Source organism: Globicephala melas, chromosome 14 (assembly GCF_963455315.2).
Source record: "Globicephala melas chromosome 14, mGloMel1.2, whole genome shotgun sequence".
In the NCBI taxonomy this organism is placed as follows: Eukaryota; Metazoa; Chordata; class Mammalia; order Artiodactyla; family Delphinidae; genus Globicephala; species Globicephala melas.
In genome coordinates, this window is record NC_083327.1 from 87994073 (window position 1) to 88020065 (window position 25993).

General features: G+C 43.0%; 3 protein-coding genes across 4 annotated transcripts in view; 1 reads left to right on the plus strand and 2 right to left on the minus strand.

Moving 5' to 3' along the window:
* WDR27 (WD repeat domain 27) lies at window positions 1-23093 on the minus strand. The gene is made up of 4 exons (XM_070043452.1): window positions 22716-23093; window positions 15683-15775; window positions 5589-5781; window positions 1-327 (listed from the first exon to the last, which is right to left on the minus strand). Exons 3-4 carry the CDS (start codon window positions 5772-5774, stop codon window positions 1-3), a joined length of 513 nt encoding a protein of 170 aa, XP_069899553.1. The 5' UTR covers window positions 5775-5781; window positions 15683-15775; window positions 22716-23093.
* C14H6orf120 (chromosome 14 C6orf120 homolog) lies at window positions 22939-25929 on the plus strand. Its single transcript, XM_030852927.3, has 2 exons — window positions 22939-23061; window positions 23317-25929. Exon 2 carries the CDS (start codon window positions 23361-23363, stop codon window positions 23913-23915), a length of 555 nt encoding a protein of 184 aa, XP_030708787.1. The 5' UTR covers window positions 22939-23061; window positions 23317-23360; the 3' UTR covers window positions 23916-25929.
* PHF10 (PHD finger protein 10) overlaps window positions 24732-25993 on the minus strand; it is a 19075-nt gene continuing 17813 nt past the window's right edge. For both annotated transcript variants that reach the window (XM_030852915.3, XM_030852914.3), the window contains exon 12: window positions 24732-24919. In XM_030852915.3, the coding sequence (XP_030708775.1) occupies window positions 24834-24919 (86 nt within the window). In that variant the 3' untranslated portion in view covers window positions 24732-24833. The remainder of the gene's footprint in view (window positions 24920-25993) is intronic.

Here is a 25993-nt window from a genome sequence, read left to right on the forward strand (position 1 = left end):
TCACGCGGTGTCGGGTCTTAGCTCAAAGTCCAGTGTGAATACTTTGTTTCCAGCACACACCGCAGTAACATGATCGGTGGGACTAGGCCTTAAACACAGCACCTTTCCCAGGAGGGTGCCGAGGACGGTCCCTCGTGGAAATCGCCCTGGAGGGAGTTGGGTCATTAGTGTAATGTCCGAGATGACCTCATGGGAGATGCTGAGAGCGTAACCCTCTATTCCAGGATTACGTGCAGAATGACGTGAGCTTTGGTTTGATTTTGGCTCTTTGAGAGCATTAAAAACATTGAAAAGTTCTTCTGGAAACACGTGGAACACGGGCACTGTCTGTAGGGAAGACACTGCATCACGAGGATGACGGCGTGTCTTGCGGAAGGCCACGCGCACAGACGCCAGGTGAGTCGTGCATCCCGTCCTCCCTCCTCCCTGCATCCGCCGCGGCTCCACGCCTGGCCAGTGACCTGCTATGGCCCGTGGCAAGCAGGCAGAAGGGACACTGTGCCCGTCTGAGCAGAAAGGTACTCAAGGAGACAAGACCATTAGGTCAAAAACAAGAGAAATAAGAAATGATGGAAAACACCCACAAGTCGTTTAGACCTTGAAACCAAACCAGAACTGATCCAGGTGTCACAACTACTAGATAAGGACATTTAAACAGTCATTATAACTTCATTTCATATGTTCAAAAGGTTAAACAGAGGCTTAGAATATATTTTTAAAAGACCCAATTCTAACTTCAAGAGATGAAAACTAAAATGAAAGATGAAAAACACACTAAGTGGGATTAAAAGCAGATTAGACATTGCAGAAAGAGAAGTAGGTAGTCTAAATAGGCCTATATCTGTTAAAGAAAATGAATCAATAATTGATAACCTTCTGAAACAGAAAGCACCAGGCCAAGATGGGCTCACTGGTAAATTCTACTAAACATTTAAGAAAGAAATCAGACCAATTCTCCAAAACGTCTTTCAGAAAATAGAAGAAAAATAAGAGGAAACACTTCAGAAGCAACAGAGGGAATACCTCCTTACTCATTCTATGAAGCCAGTATTACCTGAATACCAAAACCAGACAAAGACATGACAAGAAAAGAAAATTACAGACCAATACCTCTCATGAACAGAGATGCAAACATCAACAAAATATTTAAAATATTAGCAAATCAAACTAAACAATGCATAAAATGAATTATAAACCATGACCAAATGGGATTTATTCCAGGTATGCAAGGCTGGTTCAACATTCAAAAATCAACTAATCCACCATATCAACAGGCTAAAGAAGAAAAATCACACAAAAACATCAATAAAGGTAGAAAAAGCATTTTAAAAATCCAACAACAATTCATGATAAAAAAAAACTCTCAGTATACTAGTATCTAAGCATAATAAAGAATAGCTACAAAGTATCAAAAGTTATCATATTTAAAGGTGAGAAACCAGAAGTTTTCCCACTAAGATCAGAAACAAGGCAAGGATGTCCCCCTCACCACTCCTTTCACCATCATACTGGAAGTCTTAGCTAATGCACTAATACAAGAAAAGAAAAGGAATAGTGTCTGAGAAGGAAGAAGTAAAACTGTCTTTGTTCACAGATGTTTCCATGACTGTCTATGTAGAAAATCCAAAAGAATGAACAAAAAACTCCTGAAACTAAGCAATTTATAGCAAGTTTGCAGGACACAAAGTTAATATATACAATTCTGTTGCTTTCCTATACTAGCATTAAACAAGTGGACTTTGAAATTAAAAATACAATAACATTTACATTAGCAAAAATGTAATATGAAATAGGTACAAATCTAACAAAATATGCATAAGATCACCATGAGGAAAATTATAAAGCTCTGCTGAAAGAAATCAAAGAGGAACTAAATGAATGGAGAGATACTCCATGTTTGTGGACATGAAGACTCAACATTGTCAAGATGTCAGTTCTTCCCAACTTTATCTACAGATTCAATGCAATCCGAATGAGATCAACAAACTTACTCTGAAGTTTACATGGAGAGGCAAAAGACCGAGAACAGCCGCATAATACTGCAAAATAACACAGTTGGAGGACTGACCTACCTGAGTTCAAAGCTACTCCAAAGCTCCACCAATCGAGACTGTGTGATGTTGGCAAAAGAAAAGACAAACAGATCACTGGGAGAGAGCAGAGAGCCAGAAAGAGTCAACCGACCTTCAACAAAGGAACAAAGGCAATACAGCGGAGAACACTATACACTTCTAGAAGGTAACATAGGAGAAAATCTAGACGACTTGCGTTTGGCAACGACTTTTTAGATAAGACACCAAAGACATGAGTCATGAAAGTAAGAATTAATAAGCTGGACTTCGTTAGCATTAAAAAATTCTGCTCTGTGAAAGACACTATCAAGAGAATAAAAAGACAAACCACAGACTGGGAGAAAATATTTACAAAAGACATATATAATAAAGGACTGTTATGCAAAATACACAAAGACCTCTTAAGACACAACAAGAAAATAAACAACCCAATTTAAAAATGGGCCAAAGACCTTAACAGACACCCCACTAAAGAAGATACACAGATAGCAAGTAAACATATGAAAAGTATATGTCATCAGGGAAAGTCAAATTAAAACAGCAGTAAGATACTACTATCCACTTGTTAGAATGGCTAAAATTCAGAACACTGACAACACCAAATGCTGGCGAGGATGTGGAGCAACAAGAACGCTCATCCTTTGCTGGAGGGAACGCAGAGCGGTGTGGCCACCTTATTAGAGTTTCTTACAAAATGAAGCATACTCTCATCACACAACTCAGCAATCCTGCTCTTTGGTATTTACCAAAGGAGTTGAAAATTTATGTCCACACAAAAATTTGCACAGAAATTTATGTTTATAGCAGCTTTATTCATAATTTCCAAAACTTGAAAGCAACTAAGATGTCCTTTAGTAGGTGAATGAATAAATAAACTCTGGTCCATCCAGACAGTAGAGTATGATTCAGTGCTAAAAACAAATGAGCTATCAAGTCGTGGAAAGACATGGAGCAAAACCTTAACTACACATGACTAGAGAAAGGGGCCAATCCGCATGACCCCAACATACAACATTCTGGAAAAGGCAGGACTCTGGAGACAGTACAAGATCAGTGGTTACCAGAAGCTGGGGTAGGGAGGCGCGAACAAGCAGAGCCCAGCGGAATTTCAGGCAGTGAAAACACCTGCGTGGTGCTAGAGTTGTGGCTACATATCACTGCGCACTTGTCCAAATCCACAAAATGCACCGCACGGCGGGGGAACTCTAAGGCGAGCGATGGACTTCGTGTGAAAACAATGTCAATGTCGGTTCATCGACTGTAACGGATGTACCATCTGGAGGATGCTGAGCACGGGGGAAAACACGCATGTGTGGGCGCATATCACGGGGATATAGGAACTCTCTGTACTTTCCCCTCAATTTTGCTGTAAACCTAAAACTGCTCTTAAAAAATAATGGCCTCAAAATACAAAAAGCAAGTAAAAAGTAGAATCCAAAGAGAAATGGGTAGCCAAAATTCCACAGTAAGAAACGTTACCAGGGATAAAGCATGTCACTCCATAATGTTAATGGGGCCACTCCACCAAGAAGACGTAAAGGTACTGAACATCTACGTGCTTAACGACAGAGCTTCAAAATACATGGGGCAAAACGGATAGAAGAGAAATAGACGAATTCACATTCAGAGTCATAGATTTCTATATGCCTCTCTCAATAACCGATAGAGCAGGTGGTCATAAATAGAAGACTTGAAGAACGCTATGAACCAGCTCGATCTAACTGACATTACTAAAACAAAAGACACACAAGTATTCATAGCAACTTTCTTTATAACAGTCAAAAGTGAAAACAACCTGAACGTCCACCAACAGGAAAATGGATAAACAAATTACAATATATATCCATACAATGGAATACTACTCAATAATCAAAAAGAACAAACTGTTGATACATGCAACAATGTAGATAAATCTCAACATAATTATTCTAAGTGGAAGAAGCCAGACGAAACGAGAAGCTGCCCGATTCCACTTACATAAAACTCTAGAAAATGCACACACACCAATGCAAAGTTTACATTTAGGTACATAAAGAACCCCTTCAAATCAACAGGAAAAAGACAGATAATTCAGTAGAAAACTGGCAAGAGATTGAACACATACATCACAAAAGAGAACGGCCAAATGGCCAATAAACGTGCACAAAGGGAACTGCAAATCATCATTAAGTACCACTACACCCACCAGAAGGGACAACATTAAAAGGACCAAGTGTAGGTGAGGATGTGGACCCACCATGTGAAGAAGGACAGGTTGGTACAACCACTTTGGAAATCTTAGCTTTAACTTTTAGACTAAATATATGCATTCCTTAAGACTCAGCAATTGCATATACATGTGCGTCAAAAGACATATAAAAGAATGTAGCAATCAAAATATGGAAACCAACCAAACCTCCAATAATAGTAGAATGGATAAAGTGTGGTCTAGCCATACAACGCAATACTGCACAGCAATGAAAACAAGCAATGTGGATAAATCTCATAAGCATAATGGCAAACCAAAGAGACCAGCAAAAAAGAATGTGTGATGTGTGACACCATTTATACAAAGTTCAAACACGAGCACAGCTACATGCTGGAAGTGGGGCCAGAGCCACCTCTGGGGACGAGACAAGGGAGCACCAGCCGAGGCAGAGCCTGGGCGGTGCCGCCCGGCTGTGTTCACTTTGGTATTATCACTACAATGTGCACTTAACACCTGGGACACATTTTTCTAAGTATTTTATGCTCGATAGAAAAACAAGAGAGATCAAGCCAGAGACCGGAATGTAGGGTCAACTCATCAATGCAAGTTGTGTTGAAGAAACACATAAAAACCTCTCTTAACTAAGCGGGAAAGAAATCAAAATACAGATTTCCCTTCAGCAATGATGAACAGCTTCCACTATTAGTAAAGTGTTTGCCAGCATAATTGAAAGTTAAAGAAAATTTCAAAGCAAATACGGTTTTGGTTTGCATGTACTGTCATCACTGTTCTCAAACCCCTGAAGCCCAAAATGAAGATTAAAACTATCCCAATACCAAAAACGTTGATAGACTTTTGCTTTTTTATTTTTTACAAAAAAACCTGTTTTTAACAGTATTAAGATAATTATATTAGTCATAAAATAACCTTTAGAAAGAAAACTGATGTCTTTAAAACCCTATCAGTTTGATGTTAAAGATTCTGCAATAAACACAATAAACTCCTTTAAATGTTGTATTAAAAATCTACAATTAAAATTAAAAGTTCAACTTGTCTTGATTGTGTTAAGAAGAACCTCTTCTTGTTTATATTCTTACTCAAGAAGAAATTTTAAATGATTTTAAAGTATTTAAATTTATTTTTAAATAAAGTGATTCCAGTTTATTTCCTAAGTCAAAACTTAATATGCTTTGTTTTGTTAGCATTTTTCTCCCGTAGCTGGTAACTGAATCCATAAAGGGCAAACTCACCCAAACAGCATCAGAGGAACAGGGCTTGACGGCAAATTTCTGTGACTTAACAAAAAACATGTATAACTTTTTAAATACCTGGTGAGGAGGTTCCTTGGCGTCCCATACACAAAGTGCGTTTCTATCTAAGGCGAAAGCACAGGACTGCCCACTGCAGGCGAGCTGAACGTGGGATGCGGACTTCTTGGAATCCACCAGGTATTCCACGACTATATCACCTGCGTGGCCATCATTTATGGAGAAAATCTCTTGTGGTTCTTCCATCTTCAACCTGAAACACAAAGTACATATAAGCGGACTATGGGTATGGTATTTCATGCAGAGGACAGTCTGTTGTTTACTCGTAATTACCAGTATGATCACACACACGTCACACCTGGTGACTCGTCTTCCCTCCCCACCCCCAAGAAAAAGAAAATCACTGACATCCCGGAAGTTCCCTGTCATGACTGCTCACTGCTCCCACAGGCTTTCAAGTTAAGCAGACCTCGGTTCCAGCGCCACGGCTCCCACTGAGCAGACCTTGCTTCGACGCGGAGCGCCTGCTCCCCCACTGGGAACGGAGGGAACGCCAGCCACACTCACAGAGGCCTCGCGAGGACCAAACGATGCTCCAGCACCGGCACCAAGAAGTGCTTTCAGAGAGCCACGACCAAAATCGAAGACTGTCAGCGACGATTAAGATGCAAAGTTATGGGCTTCCCTGATGGCGCAGTGGTTGAGAGTCCGCCTGCCGATGTAGGGGACGCGGGTTCGTGCCCGGGTCCGGGAAGATCCCACGGGCCGTGGAGCTGCTGGGCCCGTGGGCCATGGCCGCTGAGCCTGCGCGTCTGGAGCCTGTGCTCCGCAACGGGAGAGGCCACAACAGTGAGAGGCCCGCGCACCGCAAAAGAAAAAAAAAAACAAAAAACAAGATGCAAAGTTATGTTCTACACTGATGAACAAAGTCAGTGGTGAACTACAAAACAAATCCATACCCGTTGTGCATCTGGGACTCGTTCAACTAGTTCACAACATTCTAGGTCGTTAAAGTTGGTTATCTCGGCTTATACAACCACTGGTTCACTGGCTATGTCTTATAAAGCATCAATCAGCGACACACAGACAGAAATGAAAACAGTCTCAGACCTGTCCCACTTCACAGTCAGTAACTCCGTAACGGCTACCAGGTTATACACGTGCGGCAGTAGCCCTGGGTCACCCCTGATTCCGCACCGCCTCACGGGCACCAGACACACCTGAAGCCTCAGCTACAAAGTCGTGAGCAAAGCACCTCGCCATCCGGCCACCAAGCTGGTTGTTTAGATTCAGAGAACCCAGCCACGTGGTCACCATGCTGGCTGTGTGGACTCGGCCTGGACAGGCATCATGGGGGAAGTGGTAGTTAACACAGAAGAAGACTCTGGACAGTTACCAGCAGAGATGGGGTGGGGCTAAGAAGTGGGGGCAGCTGATGCTCCCAAGGGGAGATCCTGGGATGGTCGCTGCTCAACAGACCGCAGAGCAGGGCTCATCCTTATGCTCAGGTGACCCTGGGGAGCTAAGAACTGAGTCAATCAGGGCTGCCCGTCCGGAAACACACACGTCAATCTGGCCGCAGCGCCGGGGGTCAGAGTTGAGAGGGGCTGGGTGGGGACGATGGGGCTCAAGCCAAGTCCAGGCCTGGGGTCTGGCCCAGAGAGCCTGGTCAGTAGCTCTGCGAGGACAACGGAAGGTCAGCCAGCACCTCAGTTTCCACCCTCTCCTTCCCTTGCAGACCTCTCCTGTCCCCACATTTCTCTTAACCGCACAACCGTTTTCCTAGTTTCCAAGTTTCCAGGCACAAAGCTTGAGTGAATATTAATTCCTTCCTTCTTTTGCCCTCATATCCAATCCATGCCCAGCCCTTTCTTTCTTCGTGGGGAATTTCAGATTTGTCCCTCAAACACCCAGTGAGTGAAGGGTCATGCCAATCCTAAAGGTATAATCTGCTGCAGACACCTGGTGGATTACCTGCTAAAATTGCAGTGATTCTCTCTTTCGGGGGCCAGAATCCCATTAGCACAGAAGCAAAGAACGCGGAAGCCAAGGGCAAGCGGGATGCTGCCGTGGGGTGTGGAGCGGAGGACGCGCTGTGTAGAGAACAGCAGGACTGGGTCTGGGCCACTGGGTCCCAGCATTTGGTTCTACTCCTTCTGTCTTGAATTCGGTGGGGTTTCCCTTCATCTAGGCTATTCTGTTATTTCCAACCAGAGAGCCCTAAATAATGGACTATCTGATTTCATTCCAACTGTGAAAAGAAACAGCACACAATCTGAGACAGCGGGAGCGCAGGACCTCAGAGGTGGGAAGTTCACCGCCAGAGGGGACCGGCCGAGGGGCCTCAGGCTGGGGCACCCACGCAGCACGCACCCTCACGACGAGGAATGTACAGATCTAGACTCCCCAGGCCACTTCATGGAGGGTGACCCCCCCAGCATACACCTCCTGGGTCGATGGGTGGGGCTGTAATCACCTCCCAGCCTACAGGTGCAGGGGTCGCGATTTAACAAGACAAAGGAGACAAACAAAAACATGCTACCTAAGAAACTCTGTTGGAAATAACCCCAAAGAAGGCAGGAAGCACTTCCAATAGGAGGTGGATAGGAGGCCTTATTTTAGCACCTGTAAGGCCAGACACAAGACCCAGTCAGGCCTTGTGTGCTCCCCGATCTCCCCAGGACACACATTCTCTGTAGTAATAAATCAGAGACTTTGAAAGACTTGAGAAGCCTGCGATGTTTGGAGAAAACAAAAACAAAAACAAAAATAAAATGTGCTGAATATTTTAAAGCACATTCTTCTCTAATTTACAAATTGGTTTTACTTACTTATTTTACATTTTCCAAGGTACAGCAGAGAGCTTCATATAAAAAATAGCTAAATGTTTCAAAGCTACCATGATTTGCTTTGCAAGTTTTATAATTGTAAAGTACCCAGTGCCTAGCACTGCTGGCACGTGGAAATGATGGGTGTACGTGTCCCCAGTGGATGAAAGGAAGTTACTGTGCCTCCTTCCGCTGTGTTTTGAAAGCATAAACATTTCAAGAAACACATGAAATAATATATCAAAAGTCACAATTGTTTCAAAATTTTTAAGAATCCATCCATCAAACTGTGATAAACTGTATTGTATTTGCCTTATTTCAACTGTCTTAATCTCTTCTGTAATTCCTATAGAGTTTATCACCATGATTTGCAAATAGTACTTTCATAGATATTAACATGTAGATTTGTGTTTATCAATAATACATTATACCACTTAATTCTTACAATAACCCTTTAAAATGGTTATATTTTTTCCCATTTTCCAGAGAACAAAATCAGAAAGATTAGAAAGTGTTAAGACTAGTCAGTGGAATCGCCACACCTACACTTTCTGACTCGTGGTGGGTAGCACCTCCACCAGGTGCTTTAATGTAACCTCACAGCCCATCTGGTCCCAGAAAGCGTTGCCTCAGCAGAGAAGGAAACACACTGAGGGGAGGAGCGTGGGTCTGGTCTGCCACTCAGGGCCACCTCAGTGGCTTGGCATCTATGCCCACGGCGGCAGGTGACCATGCTCGGAGCTGCCACCTCCAAACCTACTCACCCTATTTATTCTGACTTGAGCCCCAAGAGGATTTGCCAACCCTCAGGACCAAATGCACGGTTTGGGCTGGTCTCTCCCAGGACACAGATGTGGTTTTCCTTTGCACTGAGTTGCAGCCCATCCCAACTAATTCTAACCAACAGGCTGAGCAGAGCCCAGGACAGAACTCTGGACAGACAGCTGAGCTGGGATACAGTATGAAGGAATATCACCCTGAGTGTAAGAAACAGACCATTTTAATTTTCAGGGACTAGACAAACACTTGGGAAATAATAGCAAAAACAACTGAATTTCAGATGGATTGCAGGTTACCAAACACAATTAAAAAATAAAAAACAACGAAGGGTTCAAGATGGTGGAGTAGAAGGACGTGTGCTCACTCCCTCTTGCGAGAGCACCGGAATCACAACTAACTGCTGAACAATCATCGACAGGAAGACACTGGAACTCACCAAAAAAGATACCCCACATCCAAAGACAAAGGAGAAGCCACAATGAGACGGTAGCGGGGGCACAATCACAATAAAATCAAATCCCATAACTGCTGGGTGGGTGACAGACACTGGAGAACAATTATACCACAGGAGTCCACCCACTGGAGCGAAGGTTCTGAGCCCCACGTCAGGCTCCCCAACCTGGGGGTCCAGCAACGGGAGGAGGGATTCCCAAAGAATCAGACGTTGAAGGCTAGTGGGATTTGATTGCAGGACTTCAACAGGACTGGGGGAAACAGAGACCCCACTCGTGGAGGGCACACACAAAGTAGTGTGCGCATCAGGACCCAGGGGAAGGAGCAGTGACCCCACAGGAGACTGAACCGGACCTGCCTGCTAGTGTTGGAGGGTTTCCTGCAGAGGCGGGGGGTGGCTGTGTCTCACCATGAGGACAAGGACACTGGCAGCAGAAATTCTGGGAAGTACTCCTTGGCGTGAGCCCTCCCAGAGTCGCCATTAGCCCCACCAAAGAGCCAGGTAGGAGCAGTGTTGGGTCGCCTCAGGCCAAACAACCAACAGGGAGGGAACCCAGCCCCACCCATCAGCAGACAAGCGGATTAAAGTTTTACTGAGCTCTGCCCACCAGAGCTACAGTCAGCTCTACCCACCACCAATCCCTCCCATCAGGAAACTTGCACAAGCCCCTTAGATAGCCTCATCCACCAGAGGGCAGACAGCAGACGCAAGAAGAACTACAATCCTGCAGCCTGTGGAACAAAAACCACATTCACAGAAAGACAGACAAGATGAAAAGGCAGAGGGCTATGTACCAGATGAAGGAACAAGATAAAACCCCAGAAAAACAACTAAATGAACTGGAGATAGGCAACGTTCCAGAAAAAGAATTCAGAATAATGATAGTGAAGATGATCCAAGACCTCAGAAAAAGAACGGAGGCAAAGATGGAGAAGATGCAAGAAATGTTTAACAAAGACCTAGAAGAATTAAAGAACAAACGGAGATGAACAATACAATAACTGAAATGAAAAATATGCTAGAAGGAATCAATAGCAGAATAACTGAGGCAGATGAACGGATAAGTGACCTGGAAGAAAGAATGGTGGAATTCACTGCTGGGGAACAGAATAAAGAAAAAAGAATGAAAAGAAATGAAGACAGCCTAAGAGACCTCTGGGACAACATTAAATGCAACAAAATTTGCATCATAGGGGTCCATAGGGGTCCCAGAAGGAGAAGAGAGAGAGAAACGGCCCAAGAAAATATTTGAAGAGATTACAGTCAAAAACTTCCCTAACAGGGGAAAGGAAATAGCCACCCAAGTCCAGGAAGCACAGAGAGTTGCAGGCAGGATAAATCCAAGGACAAGACACATAGTAATCAAACTGACAAAAATTAAAGACAAAGAAAAATTATTGAAAGCAACAAGGGGAAAATGACAAATAATGTACAAGGGAACTCCCATAAGGTTAACAGCTGATTTCTCAGCAGAAACTTTGCAAGCCAGAAGGGAGTGGCACGATATATTCAAAGTGATGAAAGTGAAGAACCTACATCCAAGATTACTCTACCCAGCAAAGATCTCATTCAGACTCGAGAGAGAAATCAAAAGCTTTACTGACAAGCAAAAGCTAAGAGAGTTAAGCACCACCAAACCAGCTCTACAATAAATGCTAAAGAAACTTCTCTAGGCAGGAAACACAAGAGAAGAAAGGACCTACAAAAACAAATCCATAACAATTAAGAAAATGGTAATAGGAACATACATATCAATAATTACCTTAAACATGAATGGATTAAATGCTCCAACCAAAAGACACAGGCTCTCAGAATGGATACAAACACAAGACCCATATATATGCTGTCTACAAGAGACCCACTTCAGACCTAGGGACACATACAGATTGAAAGTGAGGGGATGGAAAAAGATATTCCATGCAAATGGAAATCAAAAGAAATCTGGAGTAGCAATACTCATATCAGATAAAACAGACTTTAAAATAATGTTCCAAGAGACAAGGAAGGACACTACATAATGATCAAGGGACAAATCCAAGAAGAAGATATAACAATTGTAAATATTTATGCACCCAACATAGGAGCAACTCAATACCTAAGGCAACTGCTAACAGCTATAAAAGAGAAAATTGACAGTAACACAATAATAGTGGGGGACTTTAACACCTCACTTACACCAATGGACAGATCATCCAAATTGAAAATTAATAAGGAAACACAAGCTTTAAATGACACAATAGACCAAATAGATTTAATTGATATTTATAGGACATTCCATCCAAAAAGAGCAGATTACACTTTCTTCTCAAGTGCGCATGGAACATTCTCCAGGATAGATCACATCTTGGGTCACAAATCAAGCCTCAGTAAATTTAAGAAAATTGAAATCATACCAAGCATCTTTTCTGACCACAAAGCTATGCGATTAGAAATCAATTACAGGGGAAAAAACCCACGAACACATGGAGGCTAAACAGTATGTTACTAAATAACCAAGAGATCATTGAAGAAATCAAAGAGGAAATCAAAAAATACCTAGAGACAAATGACAACAAAAACACAATGATCCAAAACCTATGGGATGCAGCAAAAGCAGTTCTAAGAGGGAAGTTTAGAGCAATACAATCCTACCTCAAGAAACAAGAAAAATCTCAAATAAACAATCTAACCTTACACCTAAAGGAACTAGACAAAGAAGAACAAACAAAACCCAAAGTTAGTAGAAGGAAAGAAATCATAAAGATCAGAGCAGAAAAAAATGAAAAAGAAACAAAAAAAAAACAATAGCAAAGGTCAATAAAACTAAAAGCTGGTTCTTTGAGAAGATAAACAAAATTTATAGACCATTAGCCAGACTCATCAAGAAAAAGAGGGAGAGGACTCAAATCAATAAAATTAGAAATGAAAAAGGAGAAGTTACAACAGACACCACAGAAATACAAAGCATCCTAAGAGACTACTACAAGCAACTCTATGCCAATAAAATGGACAACCTGGAAGAAATGGACACATTGTTAGAAAGGTATAACCTTCCAAGACTGAACCAGGAAGAAATAGAAAATATTAACAGACCAATCACAAGTAATGAAATTGAAACTGTGATTAAAAGTCTTCCAACACGGCTTCCCTGGTGGCGCAGTGGTTGAGAGTCCGCCTGCCGATGCAGGGGACGCAGGTTCGTGCCCTGGCCTGGGAAGATCCCACATGCCACAGAGCGGCTGGGCCCGTGAGCCATGGCCACTGAGCCTGCACATCTGGAGCCTGTGATCCGCAACAGGAGAGGCCACAACAGTGAGAGGCCCACGTACTGCAAAAAAAAAAAGTCTTCCAACAAACAAAAGTCCAGGACCAGAGATGGCTTCACAGGTAAATTCTATCAAACATTTAGGGAAGAGCTAACACTCCTGCTTCTCAAACTCTACCAAAAAATTGCAGAGGAAGGAACACTCCCAAACTCATTCTATGAGGCCACCATCACCCTGATACCAAAACCAGACAAAGATACTACACAAAAAGATAATTACAGACCAATATCACTGATGAATACAGATGCCAAACTCCTCAACAAAATACTAGCAAACAGAATCCAACAACACATTAAAAGGATCATACACTATGATCAAGCGGGATTTATCTCAGGGATGCAAGGATTCTTCAATATATATGCAAATCAATCAATGTGATACACCATATTAACAAACTGAATAATAAAAACCTTATGATCATCTCAATAGATGCAGAAAAAGCTTATGACAAAATTCAACACCCATTTATCATAAAAACTCTCCAGAAAGTGGGCATAGAGGGAACCTACCACAACATAATAAAGGCCATATATGACAAACCCACAGCAAACATCATTCTCAATGGTGAAAAACTGAAAGCATTTCCTCTAAGATCAGGAACAAGACAAGGATGACCACTCTCACCACTATTATTCAACATAGCTTTGGAAGTCCAGGCCACAGCAATCAGAGAAGAAAAAGAAAGAAAAGGAATACAAATTGGAAAAGAAGAAGTAAAACTGTCGCTGTTTGCAGATGGCATGATACTGAGAATCCTAAACATGCCACCAAAAAACTACTAGAGCTAATCAATGAATTTGGTAAAGTTGCAGGATACAAAATTAATGCACAGAAATCTCTTGCATTCCTATACACTAATGATGAAAAATATGAAAGAGAAATTAAGGAAACACTCCCATTTACCATTACAACAAAGAGAATAAAATACCTAGGAATAAACCTACCTAGAGAGAAAAAAGACCTGCAGGCAGAAACCTATAAGACACTGATGAAAGAAATTAAAGATGATACCAACAGATGGAGAGATATACCATGTTCTTGGAATGGAAGAATCAATATTGTGAAAATGACTATACTACCCAAAGCAATCTACAGATTCAATGCAATCCCTATCAAATTACCAATGGCATTTTTTACAGAACTAGAACAAAAAATTTTTAAATTTGTATGGTAACACAAAAGACCCCGAATAGCCAAAGCAGTCTTGAAGGAAAAAAACAGAGCTGGAGGAATGAGACTCCCTGACTTCAGACTATGCTACAAAGCTACAGTAATCAAAACAATATGGTGCTGGCACAAAAACAGAAATATAGATCAATGGAACAGGATAGAAAGCCCAGAGGTAAACCCACACACCTATGGTCAACTAATCTATGACAAAGGAGGCAAGGGTATACAATGGAGAAAGACAGTCTCTTCAATAAGTGGTGCTGGGAAAACTGGACAGCTACATGTAAAAGAATGAAATTAGAACACTCCCTAACATCATACACAAAAATAAACTCAAAATGGATAAGAGACCTAAATGTAAGACTGGACACTATAAGACTCAGAGAGGAAAACATAGGAAGAACATTCTTTGACATAAATCATAGCAAGATCTTTTTTGATCCACCTCCTGGAGTAATGGAAATAAAAACAATAATAAACAAATGGGACCTAATGAAACTTAAAATCTTTTGCAAAGCATAGGAAACTACAAATGAGACAAAACGACAACCCTCAGAATGGGAGAAGATACTGCAAACGAATCAACGGACAAAGGATTAATCTCCAAAATATATAAACAGCTCATGCAGCTCAGCTCAATATTAAAAAAACAAACAACCCAATCCAAAAGTGGGCAGAAGACCTAAATAGACATTTCTCCAAAGAAGACATACAGATGGCCAAGAAGCACATGAAAACCTGCTCAACATCACTAATTATTAGAGAAATGCAAATCAAAACTACAATGAGGTATCGCCTCACACCAGTTAGAATGGGCATCATCAGAAAATCTACAAACAACAAATACTGGAGAGGGTGTGGAGAAAAGGGAACCCTCTTGCACTCTTGGTGGGAATGTAAATTGATACAGCCACTATGGAGAACAGTATGGAGGTTCCTTAAAAGACGAAAAATAGAATTACCATATGATCCAGCAATCCCACTACTGGGCATATACCCAGAGAAAACCATAATTCAAAAAGACACATGCACCCCAATGTTTATTGCAGCTCTATTTACAACAGCCAGAACATGGAAGCAACCTAAGTGTCCATCGACAGACAAATGGATAAAGAAGATATGGCACATATATACAATGGAATATTACTCAGCCATAAAAAGGAACGAAATTGGGTCATTTGTAGAGACGTGGATGGATCCAGAGACTGTCATACAGAGTAAAGTAAGCAGAAAGAGATAAACAAATATCGTATATTAACACATATATGTGGAACCTAGAAAAATGGTACAGATGAACTGGTTTGCTAGGCAGAAATAGAGACACAGATGTAGAGAACAAACGTATGGACACCAAGGGGGGAAAGTGAAGGTGGGGGGGGGGCGGTGGGATGAATTGGGCTATTGGGATTGATGTGTATACACTAATATGTATAAAATGGATAACTAATGAGAACCTGCTGTATAAAAAAATAAAAATTCAAAAATTCAAAAATAAAATAAAAAACAAAAAGTATTGAAAAAATCTGAAACAATAAAGACAAAGAATCAACATCCTGTCAATTGAAGAAAAACGCACAACCTAAAAGTTGAGAGTTAAGTTTTATTCAGGGAACTTACTGAGGACTATAGCCTGGGAGGCAGCTTCTCACATGGGTCTGAGGACCTGCTCCAAAGTGGTCAGGGAAGAGCCAGGATATACAGGAGTTTTTGCTGAAAAACAAAACAAAACAAACGAACAAGAAACCTGTAGTCGAACAACGAAAGATTACTGCTAATCACAAAGAACAGACATCTCAAGTTAATGCTTTTCGTGCTTTTATATATATAGGAAGATGCAAGAGTCTAGGCTCGTTGAAATCATTCCTTAGGTATGCACCGTACCTACCTAGGGCCAGTACCCTGGTTTTCCCCACCCTGAGTCCCCTCAGGGTGCACCGTGGCAGATGGCTTGATGGCAGACAACATTCACTGTTTACTGGGATGGCAGGTGACATTCTTTATCCACTATCCTTAAAAATTAGAGAGCTATTATAAATAAGTGAGAAAAAGCTTAAAACCCATTATCATGCAGCCAGGAAAACATCCCTTTTGAGGCTAAAATCTGTATGATTTCTTTCCTTCTGCTAACTTTGAGTTTTGTTTGTTCTTCTTTCTCTAGTTCCTTTAGGTATAAGGTTAGATTGTTTATTTGAGATTTTTCTTGTTTCTTGACGTAGGACTGTATTGCTATAAATTTCCCTCATAGAACTGCTTTTGCTGCATCAAATAGATTTTGGGTTGTTGTGTTTTCATTGTCATTTGTTTCTAGGTATTTTTTTATTTCTTCTTTGATTTATTCAGTGGTCTCTTGGTTATTTAGTAGCGTATTGTTTAGCCTCCATGTGTTTGTATTTTTTACAATTTTTTTCCTGTAATTGATATCTAGTCTTATAGTGTTGTGGTCAGAAAAGACACTTGATATGATTTCAATTTTCTTAATTTACCAAGGCTTGATTTGTGACCCAAGATATGATCTATCCTGGAGAATGTTCCATGAGCACTTGAGAAGAAAGTGTATTCTGTTGTTTTTTGGATGGAATGTCCTATAAATATCAATTAAGTCCATCTTATTTCATGTGTCATTTAAAGCTTGTGTTTCCTTATTAATTTTCAATTTGGATGATCTGTCCATTGGTGAAAGTGGGGTGTTAAAGTCCCCTACTATTATTGTGTTACTGTTGATTTCCTCTTTTGTGGCTGTTAGCAGTTGCCTTATGTATTGAGTTGCTCCTATGCTCAGTGCATAAATATTTATAATTGTTATATTTTCTTGGATTGATCCCTTGATCATCATAGAGTGCCTTTCTTTGTCTCTTGTAATAGTTTTTATTTTAAAATCTATTTTGTCTGATATGAGAATTGTTACTCCAGCTTTCTTTTGATTTCCATTTGCATGGAATATCTTTTTCCATCCCCTCACTTTCAGTCTGTATGTGTCCCTAGGTCTGAAGTGGGTCTCTTGTAGACAGCATATGTACAAAAACAAGTACAGTCTTGTTTTTGTATCCAGTCAGCCAGTCTGTGTCGTTTGGTTGGAGCATTTAATCCATTTACATTTAAGGTAATTATTGATATGTATGTTCCCATTACCATTTTCTTAATTGTTTTGGGTTTGTTTTTGTAGGTCTTTTCCTTCTCTTGAGTTTCCTGCCTAGAGAAGTTCCTTTAGCATTTGTTGTAGAGCTGGTTTGGTGGTGCTGAATTCTCTTAACTTTTGCTTGTATGTAAAGTTTTTAATTTCTCCATCAAATCTGAATGACGTCTTTGCTGGGTGGAGTAATCTTGGATGTAGGTTCTTCCGTTTCATCACTTTAAGTATGTCCTGCCACTCCCTTCTGGCTTTCAGAGTTTCTGCTGAAAGATCAGCTGTTAACCTTATGGGGATTCCCTTGTACGTTATTTGTTGCTTTTCGCTTGCTGCTTTTAATATTTTTTCTTTGTATTTAATTTTTATGCTTTATTAATATGTATCTTGGTGTGTTTCTCTTTGGGTTTATCCTGTATGGGACTGTCTGTGCTTCCTGGACTTGACTATTTCCTTTCCCATGTTAGGGAAGTTTTTGACTATAATCTCTTCAAATATTTTCCCAGACCCTTGCTTTTTCTCTTCTTCCTCTGGGACCCCTATTATTCGAATGTTGCTGTGTTTAATGTCCCAGAGGTCTCTGAGACTGTCCTCAGTTCTGTTCATTCTTTTTTCTTTACTCTGCTCCCTGGCAGTTATTTCTACCCCTTTATCTTCCAGCTCACTTACCCGTTCTTCTGCCTCAGTTATTCTGCTATTGATTCCTTCTAGAGTATTTTTAATTTCAGTAATTGTGTTGTTCATCACTGTTCATTTGCTCTTTAGTTCTTCTAGATCCTTGTTAAATGTTTCTTGTATTTTCTCCATTCTGTTTCCGAGATTTTGGATCATCTTTACTATCATTACTCTGAATTCTTTTTCAGGTAGCTTGCCTATTTCATCTTTATTTATTTGTTCTTGTAGGTTTTTACCTTCCTCCTTCGTCTGTAACATATTTTTCTGTCATTTCTTTTTTTTTTTTTCTGACGGGTGGAGCTGTATTCCTGTCTTACTGGTTGTTTGGTCTGAGACGTCCAGCACTGGAGTTTGCAGGCAGTTGGATAGAGCCGGGTCTTGGTGCTGAGATGAGGACCTCTGGGAGGCCTCACATCAATTAATACTCCCTGGGGTCTGAGATTCTCGTCAGTCCAGCAGTTTGGACTCAGAGCTCCCACCACAGGCGCTCGGGCCTGACCTCCAGCCTGGGAACCGAGATCCCACAAGCTTTGTGGAAGGAAAGAAAGAAAGAGAGAGAAAGAGAGGGAGGGTGGGAGGGAGAGAGAGAGAGAGAAAGAAAGAAAGAAAAAGAAAAAGAAAGAAAGAAAGGAAGGAAGGAAGGAAGGAAGGAAAGAATGAAAGGAAGGAAGGAAGAAAGGAAGAAAGAAAGAAGGAAAGAAGCAGTACAATATCAAAGAATAGAAAACAAAATAAAATTAGAAAGATAAAAAATATATTAGGAAAAATAAAACTATAATTGAAACAACCAGTCGCTCGGGGTTCCTCCCATCCCCTTTGGTGTCCGTGGTCCCCCACCGGTGCCTGGTAGGTGCCCTGGCTGTGCAGAGACGCGAATTCCACGGCCTCCTAGTACTCCATCTTCTCCTGCTAGTTTTTCACCAAAAAACCCCTTCCACTTTATCCCTACAGCCAAACCACATTTCCCGGCCTCTCTGGAAGTCGCACAACCCAGCTGAATGCAGGGAGAAGCTGCAGCCCTACGCACAGGCTAGGCCCCACCGGCACGAGCCTCCGTCCACCGGAACACCAAGAGAGGGCGCTTAGTGGAAAGCACCTGGTCACCTGAGCTGCTACCCAGTAGGGTTCACCCGACCAGCAGCACTGGGCTGGAGTGGTGAAAAGCAGGAAACGAACTTCTACCGTGTCAGGCACTGAAACGTGAGATTATTTGCAAAAGCCCGCCCAGACGCACCAGAACACGGTATGCAGGTGGTCCACGGTGACGGAGCACCTGGTTAAACTCCACTTTGTAATGACCTGGAAGGCAGACCCCTCTCTCTGATCCTGCAGCCCTCAAGGAAATGATGGGAAAGAACCAGCATTGGTAGCCCACACTTAAAGTTGGCTCAAGCAAGCAGAAACGAGTGGAAACAGAAAGTATCCAGAAGCCTGGGGCCTTCAGGGAGGCAAACTGGAATGGGCTGCCCCTCAAAGCTCCAAAGAGACCAGGGACCATCTAGACTCAGCCTTCCCGGGAAGGTCAGGTCAAGGATGGTTACCTTCCCACTCAAGCCTTTAGTTCCACATAACCTCCAGGTCTCAGCCATTCAGTTTCAAGAGAGACAAGAGAGCAAGTACGCACAAAGAAAAGAAAAAGTCGGGCTTGAACAGCACACCCGGCGGGACTGAGGTAGAGCTGCCGGCTGGCAGGCGGAGCTGACAGGACGAACAGAGCCAGGAGCCCACGTGCTCCTGGGAGAGCCAGGAGGCCAGAGCAAGGGCACAGCAGGCACGACGGCTGACTGCTTAGGACTGAGCGTCTCTGGGCCCCCGTCTTCACGGCTGCAGGAGGGGGACCACGGCAGCCCCCTCCTCACAGACCACTTTACACGAGGCCATGGAGGGGAAGGTCTGAGGGGAGGACCAAAGGCTTCAGAAAACAGCCGTCCCGTCCCCAGGCAGCAGAGTCAGGGTCCACTTGGGAAACTCCTCCAACACCCACTCCACCCGATTTCAGCACTGCTATGGCCCTGTCTCCCTTAGGAAGGGGAGAGTCTCTGGAGGGGGAGCAGTTCATGGGTCACTGGGCCCTGAGGAACCACGTCCGGGGCTGACGGGGAGAGCAGTGCATGCTGGGAGTCCTCTGTGTCCCGCTGGACGCCCTGCCCAGGTTGTGCCCCGGGGAGGTGGGTTCTGCTTGTGGGCTCGGAGCCGAAGCGGACTTCTGGCTTTAGTCAGATAACGGAGGCTGCCCCTGTTCCCCGAGCCATTCCCTTCCCTTCTGGAAACTACAAGACCCAGCTTCCTTGGAGCTAAGTGCCACCACGCGGTTGAGTTCTGGCCAGGGCAGCAGGGGCAGGGAGTATGTGGGATAAGCAATGTAGGCCACTTACAAGCCCAGCCCAGAAAACCCTCCCACCTGACTCTCTTCCCTCCCCCCACCCCCTGGCTAGGTGGAGAGGCCTTGGAGGGCCTACTGAGGAGGGAACCACCAGGGGAGAGATGCTGAGGAGTGACATCCGGCCTGAACAGCCACAAGGACCCTGTAGGCAGGGAGCATGCTATTATCTGTCAGGGTCCTGTGCTTCTGCACTAGTCTACCCACACCGACAGAAATCGTTTAACCCTTTTCATGTACAAAAGCAATACAATGCAAAATATTTAAACAATGCAAAAATAATAGAGTTGGCCTTTCCCTCCCTACCACCCCTCCTTGCTGTGTCTTCCCCCGAGGAAAATCAATGTAAGAGTCCAGTATGCGCATCACAGGAACAAGTCTGAGAGGACACACTACAGTTAGTTTTAATAAGGTTCTCGTGTATCTCAGGCTACAGAAGCACCTTAGGAAAATCTGGAGACAGTGGCTGCTAGAGAGACCATTGTTTTAAAGTTAAGTCAGTAAATCCCAGACAGCTAGAGGCTGTATATTCAAGACCCTTTCACTGATACAGCAGAGCATGTAAATTGCACAAAATTAGAAAATCCAGACTAGAAAAAAAAACAAGGGGCACCACTGTTAAAACCTGGCGCATCTCCTTTTTTTTTTCATTTGTATAAATGTGTATATGTATATTTTTTAGAAAGAGAAAACTACTCCGCTTTGAGTAAAAAAGATCATAATCTTTCTCTTTTAGCAGCTAAGCCAGCCAGAGATGTGCCAATTTATTCTTGAGTTAGGAAAACACAGTGTGGTAGTCAGACAGCAGGTTGAGTGCCCACAGGCACCATAATTAAAGTACCCTTAATGGCTTACTTTGTAGCAAAAGAAAATATAAAGTTCTACACATTCGCCAGAACCAGAGACAGGTTCTAATTCTAGCTACTTTGAGGACAGAACTAGTATAAAAATGGAGTAATGGCTGATCACAGAGGTATGGGAACACTACCAAATTATACTCAGGCATTCCCGTGACTTTAAGTCCTTTCCTAAGTTATTAAACACTTTAAAAGGTATTACTACTCTTTATATTTAGCTGCTTTAATTAAAAATAAAACTGATACACTCTTTCTGTTGGTCAGGCTGAGTAAAGCCTGATTTCACAAACCTGTGGTTCTTGAAACACGAATTTTGTACTTCTAAGCCATGTGAATGAAGAAAGCTGTCTGCCATATCAGTAAACACAGGATGTTGCAGCCATCAAACCGTCACATTACAGCATCCCAACGGTGCACCCTGAGGGGACTCAGGATGAGAAAACACAGGATACTGGCCCCAGATAGCTGAAGTGCATATCAAAGGAATGATTTCAGTGAGCCCAGACTCTTGCACCTTCCCATACATAGAAAAGCACTAAATTCCTTAACTTGAGATATCTGGTTTTCTCTAATTAACAGTAATCTTTTGATGTTCCAACTACCTGGTCTTTGTTACAAAAGTTCCTACATATCCTGGCTTCCCCCTTGCCTCTTCGCAGCCGTCCCTCAGAGCTATCTGAGAGTCCTGTCTCCTGAGCTTGAAGTCCTCAGAATGTCCACCGAATAAAACATAACTCTCAGCTTTTAGGTTGTGCTTTTTTTTTCAGTCCACACCACCATGACTTGTTAGGCAAGCACAAATCACTGACTACCAATAGCAGTAATGATGCTAAAGTTTTAAAGTCAATCTTTTCCAATGATTTAAAACAGATCCAGATGTATCTCTATAACCTACACACTCCCTTGTATTCCAGTCTGATATGCTTTCTTGACAGGAAAATGTTAAACTTGGAACAGCCCCGGTTCAGCGGGTGTCACATGTAACCAGATACTTCTTGCAGGAGGAAGTGTTGAGGTCCACTAGTGCCATCTCATCATCAACCCAAACCAGTAACTACCCACCTGGATACAATTTCTCCTAACTTCAGGCAAATCAACCCCCCCAAAATAATCAGCCTTAAGTCTGTCATGTCTCTTTTACATGCCCAAAGGTGACAGCAAATGTAACTATTCAATGCGGCAACAGACATATTCTTTCACCCAACACATGACAATCTCCTTAGCAACATGACCAACCCACATCTTGTAGCTACTTAGCAGAGTTCAGGTTTTGTAGAAAGGAGCACAAGGGTCACTGCCTGTTTTTAATATTTACACTCCACCTGTTTCCACAAAAGTGATTCATTAAGTTCTAAAATGAAACACAGGAATTGGAATCAACACGAAAGTGTGATACTAAAATGCACATAATCTTTCTTGGGAGAATCTTTTCCAATGGCCAACAGGCGTCCATTAACACCATATTCCAAATTAACAAAATAAATGCTGAATATAAATACAACTTCAGTCTGAAGCCTCTCTTAGGAGCATTTCGAGAAGTAACACAGTTAAGAGAAAGAGAGAACAGGTAACAGGCGCCCGGACAACGGTCCCTCGGGCGCACCTGTTTCTTACCTGGGGACCCTCTGGGACCTGACGCTGAACTCACCAAGTGGACGCGCAATCCAGGTGAGCACCCTGCGGCGTAGGGCTAGCGCCCCGCCCCCGTCGCCCTGGTTACGAGCCCCCGCAGCTCGGCGCCCTCACCACCTCGCCATTCTCGCGAGAACCCGGAGTCTACGCCCTACCCCATTTCCGGGCTTTGCCTCACTTCCGGGCGCCGGCCAACTACCGGCTTTCCTCACTTCCGGGCGCCGTGCCACCTCCGGACGCCTTATTTCCGGGCGCGCCTCACTTCCGGCTTCTCCGGCTCGGCCGCCCGGTCCTCATGCTGCCGGCGCGGCGCCTGCGGGGAGTGGAGGTGAGTCCAGGGGCGGATACCGGACCTGCCGCCCGCGCCCACCCCGGCGGACCCTCCGCCCGACCCCGCGCCCGGTGGGTCCCCGGCCCACTCCCCTCCTCTGCCCCTCCCGCCCCGCCTTCGTGCGCGTCCTCCTCCCTGCGGGTCCCTCCCCCGGGCCGGGGGCGGGGCGGGCCGCCGAGGTGGCCGGGACCCGCCCGCAGTCTGCGGCTCCGGACGCGCTCAGCGTGTCCTTCCGCTGTCGTGTGTCCGCAGGACAAGTCACAGATGAGGAAGGCACCGCACTAGGCGCCCCAGTCATGGCAGCTCCGTGGAAGAGCGCTCTGCTGCTGCTTCTGGCATCTCAGGCTGTCTCCTCGTTGAACGCCTCTGACGAGGAGGAAGTTCCAGAAGAATGGATCCTTCTGCACGTTGTTCAGGGTCAGATAGGAGCTGGGAATTACAGCTATTTGAGGTTAAATCATGAGGGAAAGATAGTTCTTAAGATGCAGAGCTTGAAAGGTGATGCGGACCTGTATGTATCCGATAGCACCCTGCACCCGAGCTTTGATGACTACGAGTTACAGTCTGTCACTTGTGGCCAGGACGTGGTTTTCATACCAGCGCACTTCCAGCGCCCCGTGGGAATAGGGATTTATGGACATCCATCTCACCACGAGAGTGAATTTGAAATGAAAGTGTATTATGATACAACGATCGAACAGCACCCCTTCGGTGAGACTGCTTATTCAGACGGTACAGATACGAGTCGGAAGCAGGCTTATGCTCCAGAAGATGCATCTCAAGAAGAGGAATCTGTTCTTTGGACGATATTAATTAGTATTTTGAAATTGGTACTTGAAATTCTTTTCTGATTCTTTGAACATACTGTGGAGTATAATACCCTTAATCTGTGAAGCTGAGTGCAGTTCGCTGTGAACCTAGCTACTTGTACCTGGTTGGAATTCTGGTTACCTTTCCTAGATGGGGGATGGAAAAATAAAGCCATACAGTTTTGTTACCTCAGTCACCCCAGAAGTATGAACAGCATCAAGCACGATATTTATTTTCTCTCTAAACATCAAAATTCCTGTAAAAGGAATGTGCATAATAAAATGTTTAAACCCCATTTTGATTAGTTTGTCAGGTGACTAAACATGATTGCAGTGACTTATGAAGTTACAAAGTGTCAGCGTTGAAGAGTTAACTAAAAGCAAGTCTGAAATGTAATGATTTCTCCACACTTGCCTGAGCATGGACTAAAGTCCCATGCCTACACCCCAAGCAGGGACAGCACCTCCTGTCCAAACGGCATTTCCTGGTAGGCAGGTCCCAGTTAAAGACGGTTCTAAACCCAGCTGCACCAAATCTCATCAGGTCATTTGTAATTTTATCATCTTGGGCTCCTATTAAAAGTCTTCCGTTATTAAATAACTTTGCTATGCTACCTACCCATGGTAGACAAGAAAGGCTATAGATTAGGAAAATTTCATGAAAATAATAGTAACTTTTAGGCTAACAGAGTAATAAAGTATTTCAAATTAAGCTGCATGATATTACCACTGAATTTCTGGAAAGAGACAGAGTACTAAGATAAAGCCCTTTTGGAAGATGGAACTATTCTTCTGCCTGAAATTGGTTTCAAGGGTAAGAGTAGCTTATAACAAAATGAATGAACTTGCAGATTTTAAGCACACAGTTTCAGAAATCTTTTATTGGCATAAAAATGAGAATGTTGTAAACTGGCACCAAATACTTCATTTAAATGCACGTTACAGTATTGGGGTCAAAACCTATCCCTCTTTGCTGTTCTTCCCCCTTCTGCCCACCTTCCTGGGTGTTGGGGGGGCTTGCTGACAACAGGCACAAATCCAGCGACCTAGGAGAAAAATTGTTAGTTAATACAGGATGGAATTTAACTTTTTAGGACTGAATTTTAAACCCAGTTAGCTCTCCTTCTTTAGCAACGGCTACTGATAATCCTCACTGGATTTCTGGTGGGACGGGCACTAACGAGTTCCTTAATTTAAGGAGAAAAATGCAAACTTCCCTTAAGGTAATCAGTGTCATCAATGCCCTGTGAAATGCACAGGGGGAGGGAAGGGGTCATGGGAGGAACTAAATGGTAGGGACCTTTAAACAGTTGAAGTCCTTTCTGAAATTCAAACACTATCATACTCTGAGAGTTCAAGCATACAAATCCCAATATAAAACCTGTTACTGACTTTCGCTTAGTTTCAGCCTGTGCTGCTCAGCGGCAGCTGTGCGCTCCTGGCATCCTCTCAAGTGCTGGTGTGCTGCAGTCACACAGCACTGTAAAGTGTGTCAAGTATCTGACGGCATTGTGATGAGCTCTACAACATACTTGATCTCAATCACTGAACAACTCTGAATAATTAAGTTGCTTGCATCTCAACAAGTCCCAGGAAACCTAGGCATATATTTTATAAAGTATGAGACAGTGTCACCCATGCAAATAAGTTCTAAAGTTACACAATTATGTGTGTAATGTTTTAGTCCGATTACTGTAATTTATTCTTTGATTCTGTGTTCATTCTGAAGTTACCTGGAATTGTTATGCTGCCTCAATTTACAAAAATCTGGTTTAATATGTATAAAGGCATAGCAGTCATTTTGTTAAGTTTCTAAATGACTTATAAAATCAAGGCTTTGAAACAAATTGATGCTACTCCTTTAGCTATTTCAGTAGAACACTGGCTCAATCTATATACACTGAGCTCTACTTCCAAAACTTATAGGCAGTCTGATATCTCACTTGTCCTTTAGTCAGCTTGTCTAAGGATGAAAAACAGGTGGACATGACCACAGCTTTGGTCACTTCTTGTAAATAAAAGGATCTCCAGGCCCTTCAGGTGATTATGGTGTTTATGCAGCCTCAAAAAAAAAAAAAAAAAAAATGCTGGAAGAGTCCCTTCACTCAAAGATAACATTC